Source organism: Geotrypetes seraphini, chromosome 2, assembly GCF_902459505.1.
Source record: "Geotrypetes seraphini chromosome 2, aGeoSer1.1, whole genome shotgun sequence".
NCBI lineage: Eukaryota > Metazoa > Chordata > Amphibia > Gymnophiona > Dermophiidae > Geotrypetes > Geotrypetes seraphini.
Genome location: NC_047085.1, coordinates 514,434,927 through 514,449,438, shown reverse-complemented (window position 1 = coordinate 514,449,438; position 14,512 = coordinate 514,434,927). Strand labels below are relative to the sequence as shown.

General features: G+C 46.3%; 2 protein-coding genes and 1 pseudogene across 3 annotated transcripts in view; 2 read left to right on the top strand and 1 right to left on the bottom strand.

Moving 5' to 3' along the window:
• LOC117355256 (gastrula zinc finger protein XlCGF26.1-like) overlaps window positions 1–9,330 on the bottom strand; it is a 36,754-nt gene extending 27,424 nt beyond the window's left edge. The window contains exons 1-2 of one of the 2 annotated variants that reach the window (XM_033933553.1): window positions 9,058–9,330; window positions 7,533–7,659 (exon numbers count right to left, since the gene is read on the bottom strand). In XM_033933553.1, coding sequence (XP_033789444.1) covers window positions 7,533–7,659; window positions 9,058–9,081 — 151 coding nt within the window. In that variant the 5' untranslated portion in view covers window positions 9,082–9,330. The remainder of the gene's footprint in view (window positions 1–7,532; window positions 7,660–9,057) is intronic. The other variant, XM_033933552.1, reaches the window with a different exon arrangement.
• Window positions 1–14,512, top strand: part of LOC117355249 (zinc finger protein 420-like) — an 818,521-nt gene that overhangs the window by 104,934 nt on the left and 699,075 nt on the right. The gene's annotated exons all lie outside the window — the stretch shown is intronic.
• Window positions 1–14,512, top strand: part of LOC117355269 — a 193,054-nt pseudogene that overhangs the window by 161,150 nt on the left and 17,392 nt on the right.

Genomic DNA, 14,512 nt, shown 5'->3' with positions numbered 1-14,512 from the left:
CATTCCAAAATCACTGGTACAGAGCAATCAGTTGAAACAGCACTCTTCGTAACAATGCCAAGCAATAGCAGGAGAACAGAGCAGTACCAGGATCTATTCTAAATCTCCCATATATCCCCCCCCACCCCCAAATAGCATATACAATCAACAGTGGAAAGAAGCCAAAGAATGTGAAGCAGAACATGGGGTACAGAGGTATAAAAAGGAAAAAAAAAAAAAGAAAGAAATAATGGGGAATATGAAAGCAGGTTAACCATCCCGTCTAGTCGTCCAGGCAAAATAGGGTTTCCACCGATGCATGAACAGACCCAAAGTGTGCTGGCGTATGGCAGTCAACTGAGACATACAAAATACGTAATCCATTTTGGTAACCACCTGCAATTTGGATGGGAGAACATCTTGACGCCATGCTGCAGCCAAAGCCAATCGTGCAGCGGTAACCAATGGGGCAATGAGAGAAGAAAATCGGGAGGGGACTCCCTGTGGCAACAAATTTAACAATGCACACCCCCGCTCCTTAACCATGAGCACCCCACAAATGTCCGATAGAACCGAAAATACCATATCCCAAAAGGGACCCACCTTTGGACAAGCCCACCAAATGTGTTCAAACGTTCCTGAGGCTCCACAGTTACGCCAACAATCATCCGGGAGAGCGGGATTAATCCTATGCAGTCTTTCAGGCGTGTAGTACCAGCAGTATAGCATTTTATAGCCATTTTCCACCATATTGCTGGCAACAAATGGTTTAAGGAGAGAGCGGAGAATACGTTTCCACTGTAGAGGAGTAAAGGTTCGGCCCAAAAGATCTTCCCAATATGCAAAATAACGCCTGGGTGGATTATCATGCGAAAGAAGTAACCCATATAATCTAGAGATACATCCTCTCCCACTCAAAGCCTCCCATACTGTATTCCAAGCTTCCGAATCCACAAGAAGATCCGGCAAGGCCCTTCGACCGAGGAAATCAACCACCTGATTATATTGTAACAAATCCGCTCCCCTTATACCATATTCCTCTTGCAAATGAGATGGCGGAATCAAAGCACCATCCACCACAAACTGTCTCAAGGTACACAGCCCCCCCGCTTCCCAAGATCGAAAACGGGAATCAAAGTTGCCAGGCAAAAACCCCTCTGCAATCCTCACTGGTGTCTGAGAGAAAAATACCCTACCGGGGAACAACTTCTCCCGAAACAACAGCCACACACGCAAAATTACCCCTATCACCGGATTGACCCTGCGAGCCATCACCCGAAGCTTATGCAAAGCATACCACGGTACGGAACGTAAGGAAATATCACCTAAAAACCAGGCATCCAGTTGTACCCAGGTCCTATGGGGCTCTTGCTGCCAAGTCAATAAGTATCGCAGCTGGGCTGCCAGATAATAATAATAAAAATGGGGAACCGCCATTCCTCCCCTATCCCGTAATTGAAATAACATTTAATGACTAACCCGTGGAGGTCTCCGCTTCCAAATATAAGAGAAAAGCATTCGATGTAAATGATCAAAAAATGTCCTGGGGAGAAAAATTGGCAGCGCTGTGAAAAAGTAAAGAAAACGCGGCAAAACCATCATTTTAATCACGTGAACCCTCCCCATCCATGAAATAGAAAGTTTTTCCCACCGTTCTAAATCCTCCCTCACCTGTTGTAATAATCGGGGATAGTTAGCATCATATAAAGAAGACAATTTTGCCGTAAGATGAATACCCAAATACTTCAAAGAGGAGGTCGTCCATCGAAAAGGAAAACGGTGTTGCAGATCCACACGATCTTGATCTCCGACGGTGAGATTAAGAATTTCGGATTTAGCCATATTAACTTTGATGCCAGAGACCATGCCATAGTCAGCCAAAGCCGTCACTATCCCCTGAAGAGACTCCCCTGGATTGCGAAGCGTGAGAAGAATATCATCTGCAAAAAGAAGTATTTTCTGTTCTTGTCCTCCACTAACGATACCCTCTATATTAGTACACTCTCGCACCCTCTGAGCAAACGGTTCCATAGCTAGCACAAAGAGGAGAGGCGACAGAGCACACCCCTGTCTCGTACCTCTAGCAAGCTCGAATTCAGCACAATATGCACCATTCACCTTAAGAGAGGCTAAAGGCCTAACATACAAAGAGCGAACCCAATCCAGATATTGACCCGATATTCCCATAGATGATAACGTCCTAAACAGGAAAGGCCAGGAGACCCTATCAAAGGCCTTCTCTGCGTCTATTCCTAAAATCAAAGCGGGGTCCTGACATGCCGTCGCGGAATTAACAATATGAAACACCCTGCGAAGATTATCAAACGTCTGTCGACCCTGAACAAAACCCGCCTGATCACCCTGTACCAATTCACCCAAATAATGCTGTAGACGACGAGCCAGCACGCCCGTAAAGATTTTATAATCCGTGCCAAGTAGTGATATAGGATGATACGACGCTCTATCAGTAGGGTCCTTTCCGGGTTTCAACAGTAACGTCACCCCCGCTAATCTCCACGACCAAGGCAATTCCTCTCCCCCCCGATAGACTATTAAAGAATTCCGTAAGCGGCTTAACCAAAAGTGAGCTAAAACGTTTATAAAATTTATTGGAAAAACCATCCAGACCAGGCGCCTTTCCCAAAGGCAAAGCCTTAATAACTAAAAGCGTTTCCTCCTCCTCTATAAGCCGAGATAGCCAATTCGCCTGTTCCAAAGTTAGTTTAGAAAGCGACACTTGAGCCAAATAATCATCCATCTCCTGGTCCTGTACCAGTTCCTCCTCCCTGTATAACTCAGTAAAGTATTGAGTGAGGACATCCCCAATGTCGCCAGAGGAGTTATGCAACGTACCATCCGGGCTCTTTAATTGAAAAATATAATTTTGTTGGCGCTGTTTACGAAGCTTATGAGCCAAAAGACGCCCCGCCTTATTACCTGATTCAAAATACCTTTGCTTCAAAAATTCAAGTCTCTGCGAAATATCCTTCAACTCTAACTCCTGAAGAGTCCCCTTCACTTTTCGGATCTGACTCAACACTTCACCATTCCCCCCAGGCCTCCTATGTTGAGCCTCCAAATTCCGCAGTTGAACCCTAAGCTCACACTCTTGTTGAAGTCTCTCTTTCTGACGAAACGCCGCCAATGATATGATCCTTCCCCTCATGACACATTTAAGTCCCTCCCAAAACAGGACTGGAGATATCTCTTCCGTAAAATTTAATTGAATATATTCTTTAAGATTATCCACAAGCTGAGAGACATTAACCGGATCCAACAGAAGTCCTTCATTCATACGCCAAAAGCGCTTACCATGACTCCCCGCTTTACGCAACAACGAAAACCAGACCGGGGAATGATCAGACCACATCGAGATGCCATATCCACCTCATCCACCCATAGCAATAGTTCCGCAGAAACCCCCCAAAAATCAATTCGTGAGTAGGAATTATGCACCTCAGAAAAATAAGAATAATCCCGCTCTCCAGGATTGCGATGACGCCAAGGATCAGTCAAGCCCCATTGACGAAAAAGGTACAATAATTTTTTTCTATCCTGACCATAGGACACACCACCCGCAGAATTGTCCAAAGATGGGTCCCAGGTTAAATTAAAATCCCCCCCCAGGACCACATGACCTTCTACCAAATCCTGAATCACCCGTCCCAATGATTCAAAAAATGAACCCTGCTCCTTATTAGGAGCATAAATATTAACACAGGTAAAAAGTTCCTCCTGAATAGTAACTTTAACAATAATATAACACCCCAATTTATCCTGAACTACCTTATGCACGACAGGAGCCAAGTCCTGTGCTATAAAAATTCCCACCCCATTTTTTCTGCCTGCTACTGAATTAGAGGCCAGATACATATGTGGGTATTTCTTATGATGGAGATAGTGTTCATGCATTGGTCGGAAATGGATCTCCTGTATGAATCCCACTCCCACCTTCAAACGTATTGCTTCCTTAAACAATAATTGACGCTTCCTGGGAACATTTAATCCCCTCACATTAAATGGCATCCATCGTACCATAGTGTAACCATCTATAGAAGCCAACTGTATGCCTCCAAAAACCCCCCCAGTACACAAAACAAAAATCCCCGATCCACATAATCCACTGCTGATACAACCACTGAAAAACACTATTCAATATCCCAACCCTCTCCCCTGCAACAACCCAACCCAACCCCAACTCCAAACCTAACCCACCCCCTCCCCCCAGAAACCACACCTACAATGAACTTCCAAAACCCCCCCTCCTCACCCAGCTACCGTCAAAGTCCCCTGCAATCGCTCAGAACCCACCCCACCGCTCAAACAGTCCCCATTCAAACAAAGCCAACCATTCACCAATACTCAAACCCAGCTGGAAAAAGAACCCCCAACCATTAGAGATCCCCCAGTATACCCACCCCTATGCAAAGAGTAGATCAAACTGGATCACACAACAGTGAGCCCCACCACACACTGAAAACCCACAATCATGCAGGAAACTTCAAGTAGGTAAAGTCACTGCAGCCACATCAGAATTGCGCTGAAGTCGCTGTCCACTCTTTTCACCTCGGCGCCATCTGGACTGGCTCACACTACCACTGCGCTGAGGTAGGGCCCCTGCCGGGCGAGCCTCCTCCACCGACCACAGTGCAGCTTGTTGCAGCAATAGCTTAGCCTCCTCAGGGGTCGAGACTTTATGGACTTGATTTTGCAAAGGGAAAGTTAATCCAAATGGATAGTTCCATTTACTGTATATCGAATTTGATGAGCCATCAAACACTTAGTAACATCCCGAAATTCCCTCCGCTTCCTGAGGGTAAGGGCAGACATATCAGCATACAATTCAACCTTGGCTCCTTCCCAGTCTATATGTCCCACTCTCCGTGCCGCCGCCAATACCTGTTCCTTTAAAGGAAACCGATGAAAACAGGCTATAAGATCTTGCGGACGGTTCAGAAGTGTAGTCCCCACAGCCCGATGTACTCTCTCAAACTCCAGAGTAGGGGGGGTCACCGTAGGATCATCAAGTTGTAAGAATTTTTCACAGATAGCGCGCATGGTATCTTCCATCTTCAATGAGCCACTGTGCTCCGGCACTCCACGGGCTCGCAAGTTGTTACGCCGGGCCCTATTTTCCATATCCTCAGCCTTCAATAAGAGCTCCTCATACTTATCCTCCAGTCCCTTGCAGTGCTGTTGTAACTGTAAAATGTCACCATCATGATCAATAACACGCTCCTCAAAATCATTTAGTTTTTGGCCCATATCCACCACCGTTTTCCGCAACGCTGAAACATCAGAGTGCAATTCCTTCTGCATCACCATCATCGTGTTTTTTAGATCAGCAAACCAACCTTGTAATTCTATTCGGGACACTGGCAGGTCCACCTCAGGGGACCCTCCCTGTAGGCGATCGGGAACGCAGCTCTCCCTGCACGGGTAACGGCTCGCTACAGGGGCGGGACGAGCAGGCCACATCCCCCAGCGTAGTCGCTTGAAAAGCGAACGTACGCAAGTCGGTCTGCAATTTTTTCGCCGCAGCAGCCATCTCCGATCCCCAGCATAAAGTCGGAAAAGCAGAAACCGCTCAAGGCAGGGCACAGAAGCGCCAATGATCGCTAATTAAAGCTGGGTGAAGAGGAGCTCGTTTCTCACACCGCCATCACCCAGATGACGTCACCGGAAGTCTCGAAGGATGACATTTGTTACGATGTTTTGTTGCTTTGTGTGAAAGTATATGGCTTTGGTTTTAGTTTGTTGATGGTTGCCCAGGGTTGGACTTTTGCTTTATTGTTTGAGATTATTTCAGAGATGTTTGGATGGTTGCAGGTTATGGGAATGAGAAGAAGTATGTCATCAATATAAGCTAGAATGGTTTCATCTTCCAGCTCGATGTTCCCTAGTGAATATATTAAACAGAATTGGGGATAGCGGGGATCCATGTGAGACACCATAGAAAGCCTTCCAGGGGTTAGAGCAGGGGTCTCCAAAGTCCCTCCTTGAGGGCCGAATCCAGTCGGGTTTTCAGGATTTTCCCAATGAATATGCATTGAAAGCAGTGCATTCACATAGATCTCATGCATATTCATCCTGAAAACCCAACTGGATTCGGCCCTCAAGGAGGGACTTTGGAGACCCCTGGGTTAGAGTATACTTCATCCTTTTTGACCATGTACTCATGATTTTGTAGCACATCAGTGAACCATTTCAGAACCATCCCTGTTAAACCGATTTTCGGAGCAGTTGATGGTCCACCGAGTCAAAGGCAGCAGAGATATCGAACTGAAGTAGTATTTCTTATTTACCAGTGCTCAGCAGTTGCTTGCTTTTTGTGGTTAGCTGTGCTGTTTTCTAAATCCATATTGGGATGGATGAAAGCCAGAGTACTGCTCGATGTATGAGGTAAGTTGTTTGCTAATGTGGGTCTCAAGGATTTTGATGAGAACAGGAATACCAGCAATTGGTCTGTAGTTTGACGCTATGGAGAGATCTGCTTGAGCTGTTTTCGGTATGGGGGTTAAGGCTATTTTACCCATTTCTTTGGGTAGGTGACCCTGGCTCAGGGAGCTATTTAGGAGGTTTGTGAGCTAAGATTTGATGGGGAGCAGCAGTAGGGAGATATGCTGGGCATTTGTTTATGGGGCTGCTACATGGGGATAGTTTAGATATCAGGTTTTTAGTGTTAGTGAAGGTGGTCCAGATTTGGTCAGCTTTTATGGGGTCATAGCTTGCAGGGATGGGATAGGGATGGAGAAAGATCTCAAGAGAACAGGGACAAATTTGTCTCCATGTCATTCTCTAGCACTGATGGACAGCAAGACCCTCGTGGTCTCATTTGTGTTCATCACACGAGACAAACAATCAAAATTATTTTTATAACGATGGCCCACTGCTGCTAATAGATGAGGAGAAAAAAGTGGAACCAGGCCCTGGACTTTCAGGAGTATAAAATATTAAAGTTTATTGGTGTTGCAAAACAAATTAAAAATATGTCATAAAAATCAGACAGATGCCAACAGTTAAAAAACATAAAAATTGTAATGTCTATGAAGTGAACAGACCCTACACGTTCCGTATTTCGGCAATGAATTGCCTTCCTCAGGGGTCCTTAGCACAGTGGACTAAAAATCAGGCAGCATCGTGCCGGAAAAAGTCTTTAAAAAGATCCGAGCTACGGCGTGGGAACATTTTAAAGACTTTTTCTGGAACAAATAACACTGTCAGTGAATTTGCTTAACAGTACACACCACAATGCTGCCTGATTTTTTAGCCCACTGTACTAAGGACATTACAATTTTTTTTTTTTAACTGTTGGCATCTGTCTGATTTTTATGACATTGTGTTTTTAATTTGTTTTGCAACACCAATAAATTTTGATATTTTATACTCCTGAAAGTCCAGGACCTGGTTCCACTTTTTCTCCTCATCCATTGACTTTTGTGATACCAAGGTCCCTTGCTGTGGGTAGTAGGACCGCCATTAGGGCTTAGACCACCCCACAGTGTCGTTTGTTTCTCATTCCACTGGTGCTAATAAACATGCAAATCCATTACCCAGTGAGAGCAGGGTCTGATAGTTCTCCTCCATCACCTCCCTGTAGAGCTCCTTCTGCTCTTCATCTAAATACTCCCACTCTTCCTGGGAGAAATAGATAGCAATGTCCTCAAACTTCACCTGCATCTGAAATAGAAACCAGAAACACACTCAGCATCTTGCGATGGAGTGGAGGAAAATGTACTGGATGTTCATAATTTACATTCCCAGAATAGTTCTGTTTCAGAAGAGCTGCCAGTGCTGGGGCTCAGTGAGGCAGAGGGAGATGCTTTGGGGTATATATAGAGCAGCGGTCTCAAACATGCGGCCCATGGGCTGCATGTGGCTCTCCAGGTCTATTTTGCAGCCTGCGGTCTGGACACGATCAAGACAGCATTTCTCTTCCCCCTTCCCTTCCTTTTGGAGCAGCAGCGTGTCTGGCTGGCTGGCTCAGTCGATCGTTCAGTTCAAAGCCGCGGGTTGGTGGCTCCTCGCGCTATCCACTCCTGCATCGGAAGCCTCTCTGACGTCACAACATCAGAGAGGCTTCAGACACAGGCACAGATTTCGCGAGGAGCCGCCACACCTGGCTTTGAACGGAACGATCGACTGAGCCGCCAGACACGCTGCTGCTCCACCAGGAAGGGAAAGGAAGGGGAGGTGAAAGGGAAATGCTCTGCTGCATAGGAAAGGGGGACCCTAGGGAAATGCTGCTCTGCTGCTGTACAGGGAAAGGGATAGGGAGGGAAAGGGGAAGAGAAATGCCTCTCCTGCACAGGAAAGGGGGAAGGGAATGCTGCTTCTGTTGCTGCTGTACCCAATTGGGGAAAGAGAAGGAAGGAAGGAGAAGGGAGAGGAACAAGAGAAGCCAAGTTCATGGGTGCGAGGGAAGGAAAGGAGATATCAGACCATGGAGGGGGAGGGAGAGATGCCAGGGTATGGGGGAAGGGAAGGAGACAGATGCCAGACCAGGGGAAAGGAAGGAATGAGATGCCAGACCATGGAAATAGGACGGAAGAAGAGAGATAGGAAGGGAAGGTAAGACATGGAAACGTAGATTTTGAAAAGAAAGCAGAAAAATTGAATATTAAGTTAATTCCAAAGATGGATTCAAGGCAGAACGTGAAGACGGAGAGAAAAACAAAGGACAAGAAGGCCCTGGAAACATAGTTGAAAGCACAGAAAAATAAAGTCACCAGACAACAAAGGTAGGGAAAATGTGTCAATTTTGAGAAAGAAAAGATATTAAACTTTAAATGTGAGGGCTGCAGAAAAAATAGTTGTCTTATTAAAGAAATGACAATTTTGCATAAGGTAAAACTCTTTATAGTTTATATATCTTTCCTTTTAAATTGTCATTTCTTTAATAAGACATTAACTATTTTTTCTAAGTACCTACAAATCCAAAATGTGGCCCTACAAAGGGTTTGAGTTGGAGACCACTGATATAGAGTATTTTATGGGCACATAAGAGCCAATCCCAGAGCAGGGTTCTGGGCACTGAAGGGTTTCTGGGTTGGTCTCTCTCCTTTCAACAAGACCCACCTGGGCAGAAGCTCCTGCAGCCATTTCCCAGGATCAGGCTTTGCCTCTTGCAGTGATCGGGAACCGGAAGTTTCGGCTCAATAGCAGGAAGAAGACAAGACTCGTTTCCTGGAGGTTGATGACATCACGAAAGGGGCGGTGCTTGAAACCGAGAGGATTCCTTATTGGCTCTACCCCTTTCAAGAGCTGATTGGTCAGACAGTTGCTGGGGTGGAAGAGTAGTGAGGGGAGGATTTTCAGCTCCTGGCACTCATTCGTCAGAATGGTGCAGGAAGGGAAATACAGTTAGTGGCCTCCCCGTGAAGCTCCGCCCTGACAGAGTTGGGAGGCTGGAGACGTCACAAGGGAGAAGGGCGGAGCTTCACGCCGTAGGCTCTGCCCCTTGTAGTGCTGATTGGTCAGAATGGTGCAGGGACGGAAATACAGTAAGTAGTCTTCCCGTGGAGCTCCGCCCCATTTGTGACGTCATCGAATTTGGGGCGAAGCCGAGGAGTTTTGGTCTGACAGAGTTGGGAGAAGGCTGGTGACGTGAAGGACTGAGCTTCACGCCAAAGGCTCGGCCCCTTTTTGTGATGATTGGTCAGAATGTTCTCTGGGGCGGGAAGAGGAATGGGAGGTTACGCCCTCTAGCACGAGAAGGCTGAGAGGAGGAGGAGTTTCAGCTCGCTGTTCAAAACGTCCGTGGGAGCGGGAAGTGGAGGGGGCGGAGCTTAGTTCTAGTTTAGGGTCTTTGGGGCCGGAAGTAAATCTTGTGCTGGAGCCTCAAGTGCCCAGTTTCTTCCAACCTGGTCTAGGAAGAGCCCCAAATGGCTGCAGGAGCTTCTGCTCAGGTAGGAGCTCCCCCTCCCCCACTTTTTCTGGCAGGGGGAGGGGCAAGATGGGGGGAGGGGACTTGGAATGCCACCACCACACTCCAAGGGGGCAATGGAGGATTAAGGGACTTGCCCAAGGCGCTGAGGGTGTCCCACCACAGGCTTATTAAGCAGAAAAACATCCATATGCAAAGGTACAGCTCAATCCATTAAATAATACTGTTTGAACCATTTTTCAAAATAAAACTGCTTTGGGACAGTCCCACCAGACATGGATAAAAGTACCCTCCGCCCCACAAGCCCGCCAACTTTTACCATCCCAATATGAGAACAGCCTATACAACTTTGCAGGAGTGGAATACCATTGACCAGGGGGCAGTTGCCCTAGTTGCACTCCCCTAACACCATTCCTGTCAAGTGTGACTGTGGTATTCTGTTAGCATGATATTTGTGTAGCATTCTGTAATAATGTGGCTTATTCAGTTTTCTTGATAGTAGAGGGGATATATGTGAAGGGGAAGGGAGACGGGGGTTGCCCTGTATTATCAATAATAATAAAACGCTAGAGCGCGCATGCGCTCTCAAAAATTCGTGAGTCCTGGCGCCGTGAGGTGTGCTTCTGTGGCAACATTCTAATTGACACCTCACGGCGTTTGCAGGGGCTGGAGGCGCATGCACGCGACTGTGCTCTCTATAAACCTCCCGGCTCCAGCGGAGTAGGCAGCACCAGTGGCAGCAAACGAGTGGTGAACAGCAGCCCCGCTCCGGCCGTTGACCCTCCACAAACCTCCCGGCTCCAGCGGCGTAGGCAGCACTATAAACACGCTGCTTCGCGCCCTTCTCTGCCGCGTCTCTGATGACATCATCGGAGACAGACGCGGCAGAGGAAATCGGCAGTAGAAGGCCGCGAAGCAGCGTGTTTAAAGTGCTGCCTACGCGGCTGGAGCCCCGAGGTTTGTCGACGGTGGGAGGGTCAGGAGCAGGCCAGATCGAGCAGGACAACGGCAGTAAAAGAAGGGGGATGGGCCGAACGGAGCAGGGAAGAGAAGGTAAGAGAAGAGAAAGGGGGGTGGGGGGAAAATGCTGCTACTACTACACAGGAAAGAGGGGATAGGAGGGAAATGCTGTTGTTGCTGCATAGGGAAGTGGGATGGAAATGCTGCTGCACAGGGAAATGGGGAAAAATGACAGACAGACAACGGGAGGGAGACAGAAAGAAAGACACAGGGGCAGGGAGAGGAACAGAAAGACAGAGAAAGGAGGACAGAGAGAGAGTCAGCGGGAGAGGGAAAGGGGGCTGCTTTGGGGGGAGGGGTGTGCTTGGGGCAAACAGCTTTGCTCTGGGGGGGAAGACAGAAGGGGCCATGGAGAGACAGGGAGAGGGAAAGGGGGCTGCTTTGGGGGGAGGGGTGTGCTGGGAGGAGACAGAAGGGGCCATGGAGAGATAGGGAAAGGGGGCTGCTTTGGGGGAGATGTGCTGGTGACAGACAGCTTTGCTCGGGGGGGGGAAGACAGAAGAGGGCCATGGAGAGACATTTGGGGGGAAGGTGGGTGCTGGGGGCAGACAGCTTTGCTCGGGGGGGGAGGAGGAGACAGAAGGATACAGACAGCGGCCAAGAAGAGAGAGATAAAGAAAGACAGACAGACACATCTATTCTAGTTGCCAAATTCCTCTCCAATTACCTAGAAAACCATAACATACTCCATCCCACACAATCCGGCTTCAGAAACAACTTCAGAAACACTACTAGGATCTCTCTTGGACACAGCCAGACAACATCTCAGCACAGGAAAAAAATGATGCTCATACAACTAGACCTTACCGCTGCATTCGACTTGGTAGACCATAACATTCTACTACAAATCCTGGACACAATAGGTATCACAGATAAAGTATACACATGGTTTGAAGGATTCCTTAAATCAAGAACCTATAGAGTAAAATCAGACAAACAAAAATCTGAACTTTGATCAAACCCCTGCGGAGTTCCCCAAGGATCCCCTCTATTCCCGACTCTCTTCAATCTTTATACAGCCTCCCTCAGCTCTCACCTGGACAAACAAGGCATAACCTCCTACAGCTATGCCAATGACATTACCATCCTCATACCCTTCGATCAACCTGAACTCTCCATGACGAACACAATATACCAAACACTAAAATCAATATCAACCTGGATGAAAGATCACAAAGTGAAATTGAACCCAGATAAAACGAAATTCGTCCTCCTAGAAAACAACAAAATACCAACCATAACCAACATTGAAATCAACGCAATCAACTACCCATACAAACCACCCTAAAACTGCTAGGAATAACTATCGACAGATGCTGCACCATGCAACCGCAAATCAATAAAACAATACAAAAGTCATTCTTAGTAATGAGAAACAAGACAAGTTCGGAAATTCTTTGAGAAAACTCAATTCCAGCTCATAGTTCAATCCTTAATACTAGGCCTACTTGACTACTGTAATATCCTCTACCTCCCATGCCCTACAACCATAACAAAACAACTACAAACTATCCAAAACACAGCACTAAGACTCATCTACTCATTAAAGAAACATGATCACATTACAGAAGCATATCTCCAATTGCACTGGCTTCCGATTCCAGCAAGAATACAATTTAAATTCTACTGCCTACTATTTAAGACTTTATACGGAGACAGTCCAAACTACCTGAATAACTGCCTCATCCACAACACCGCAACCAGACATAGGAAAACTCACACCCCATTCTCATACCCCCCAATTAAGGAGGTCAAACGGAAAAAACTATATGATGGTCTCCTGGCCACTCAAGCAGCCAAACTAGACAACCAAATCGCCAATCTACTGACGGCATCCCTCGACTACAAGACTTTTAGAAAAGAAATAAAGACCATACTCTTCAAGAAAACTCTGAAAAAAGAAATAATACCGCAAGTCTCAAACTCCACCTCTCACTAAAGCCAACTACCCCAAACAAATAACCTTACCCATTTCTCACTCTTTTTGAAAATGACTAATTTTTTTTTTTTTTATAAAGTTCTTGTTGTAATACATCTTGGATAATTCTTTTGTAATCCGCCTTGAACTGCAAGGTAATGGCGGAATAGAAATCCCTAATGTAATGTAATGTATTTTAGACCAGAATATGGAGGGTTCGATGTGTTTGCGTGAGGTGTATGTTACTTTATTGAGTTTTGTTATAGTTTTTTTGTTGTTTTTGGTCCAGTTGATGTTAAAAGTGTAGGTGAAGTGGTCTGATCAGATAGATCTGGACCATATTCCGTTAGATGTATGAATTTCAGTTAAGGATGGTTGGTGGGTCATGAAGGCTGCGATATCAACTTGGTGGCCTTTTTCATGAGTTGTTTGTGGATTTAGCATTTGGAAGGATAAGGCTTTGAGAAATGAGAGAAAGTTGTCTATTTGTTTGGGTGATTGATCATCTAGGTGTAGATTTAGGTCTCCTAGGAGTAGGTTGTAGGTTGCTATTAGTGAGTTTTGGTATATGAAGTGTTCCACTTCGGTTCTTGCTAAAGACCAGTTTCCCGGCGCTATGTAGCAGAGCATGCAGTTTAGTGTGTCTTTTAGTGTGGTGCTTGAGAGTTGGCAAGCTAATTGGTCCATGTACAGGTTAGATGTTTTCTCAATTATATTAAGGGTTAGATCTTGTTTGATTAAGATTGCTAGGCCTCCGCCTCTTTTTTTTTCTCTGCAGAGCACTGTAATTTTGTATCCTTGTGGGCAGACTTCAGTTATTCTAGGGTCTGAGTCGGAGGTTAGCCAGGTTTCTGTGAGGAAAAGACAGTCCAGGTTTTCTTGTATTATCCAGGTTTTTATAAGCTCTGTTTTTGGACCTAGCACTCTGATATTTAAGTAGGCGCATTTGAGTGTGAATAACTCTGTTTGATAGTTGTGAGTTGTGTTTGGGTATATAAGTGATTTAGGGTGTCGGTGTGGTTTAGTCTTTGTGTGTGTTGGTCTTCTTCCCCATGCTGTGGTAATGGAGTGTAGAGTGTTAGATTGTAGGTTTGAGTTTCTGTCACTTGATGTTCTATTTTGGAAAAGAGATTTATTTATATCTATAGCAGGAGGAGGTAATTTGCTGCTATCTTCCCGCTGGTTACAAGAAGGATTAATAGTATGAAGTGCTGGGCTTGTGAGGTTAGCTTCATTTTGGGGTTTTTTTGTGGGTTTTTTTGTTTGTTTGGTGGTTGGTGAAAGTTGGTGGAGGGGTCTTTGGTGGTTTGGCTACTGTTTTTCAGTTGGTTTTATGTTTGGTAGTGTTGTGGGGGTGGATCTCTTCTTGGTTGCTTCACAAAGGTGGTATGAGCATCTTTGATTGCGTGCTGTTGGGCGCTGAATCTATTGCTGGCTCAGCGTAGTCCCGTCGGGTGGGGAGGAGGGGTGGAGTGCGCTCCCACGCCGGCAAGCCTCCCTGCCTGCTCCTGGATCCAGAAGATGTCGGCCAAAGTGATATTCAAATAAAACTAAAAGAAAAAGAAACAAACTGAAAACAGGTGCTGGGAGATTCACTCTCCAACTGGCTTCCAACTGGCTCGGTGTAGTCCTGTTGGGAGGGGGGAGGGGCGGAGTGCGCTCCCATGCCAGCTAGCCTCCCTGCCTGCTCCTGGGTCCAGTGATGTGGC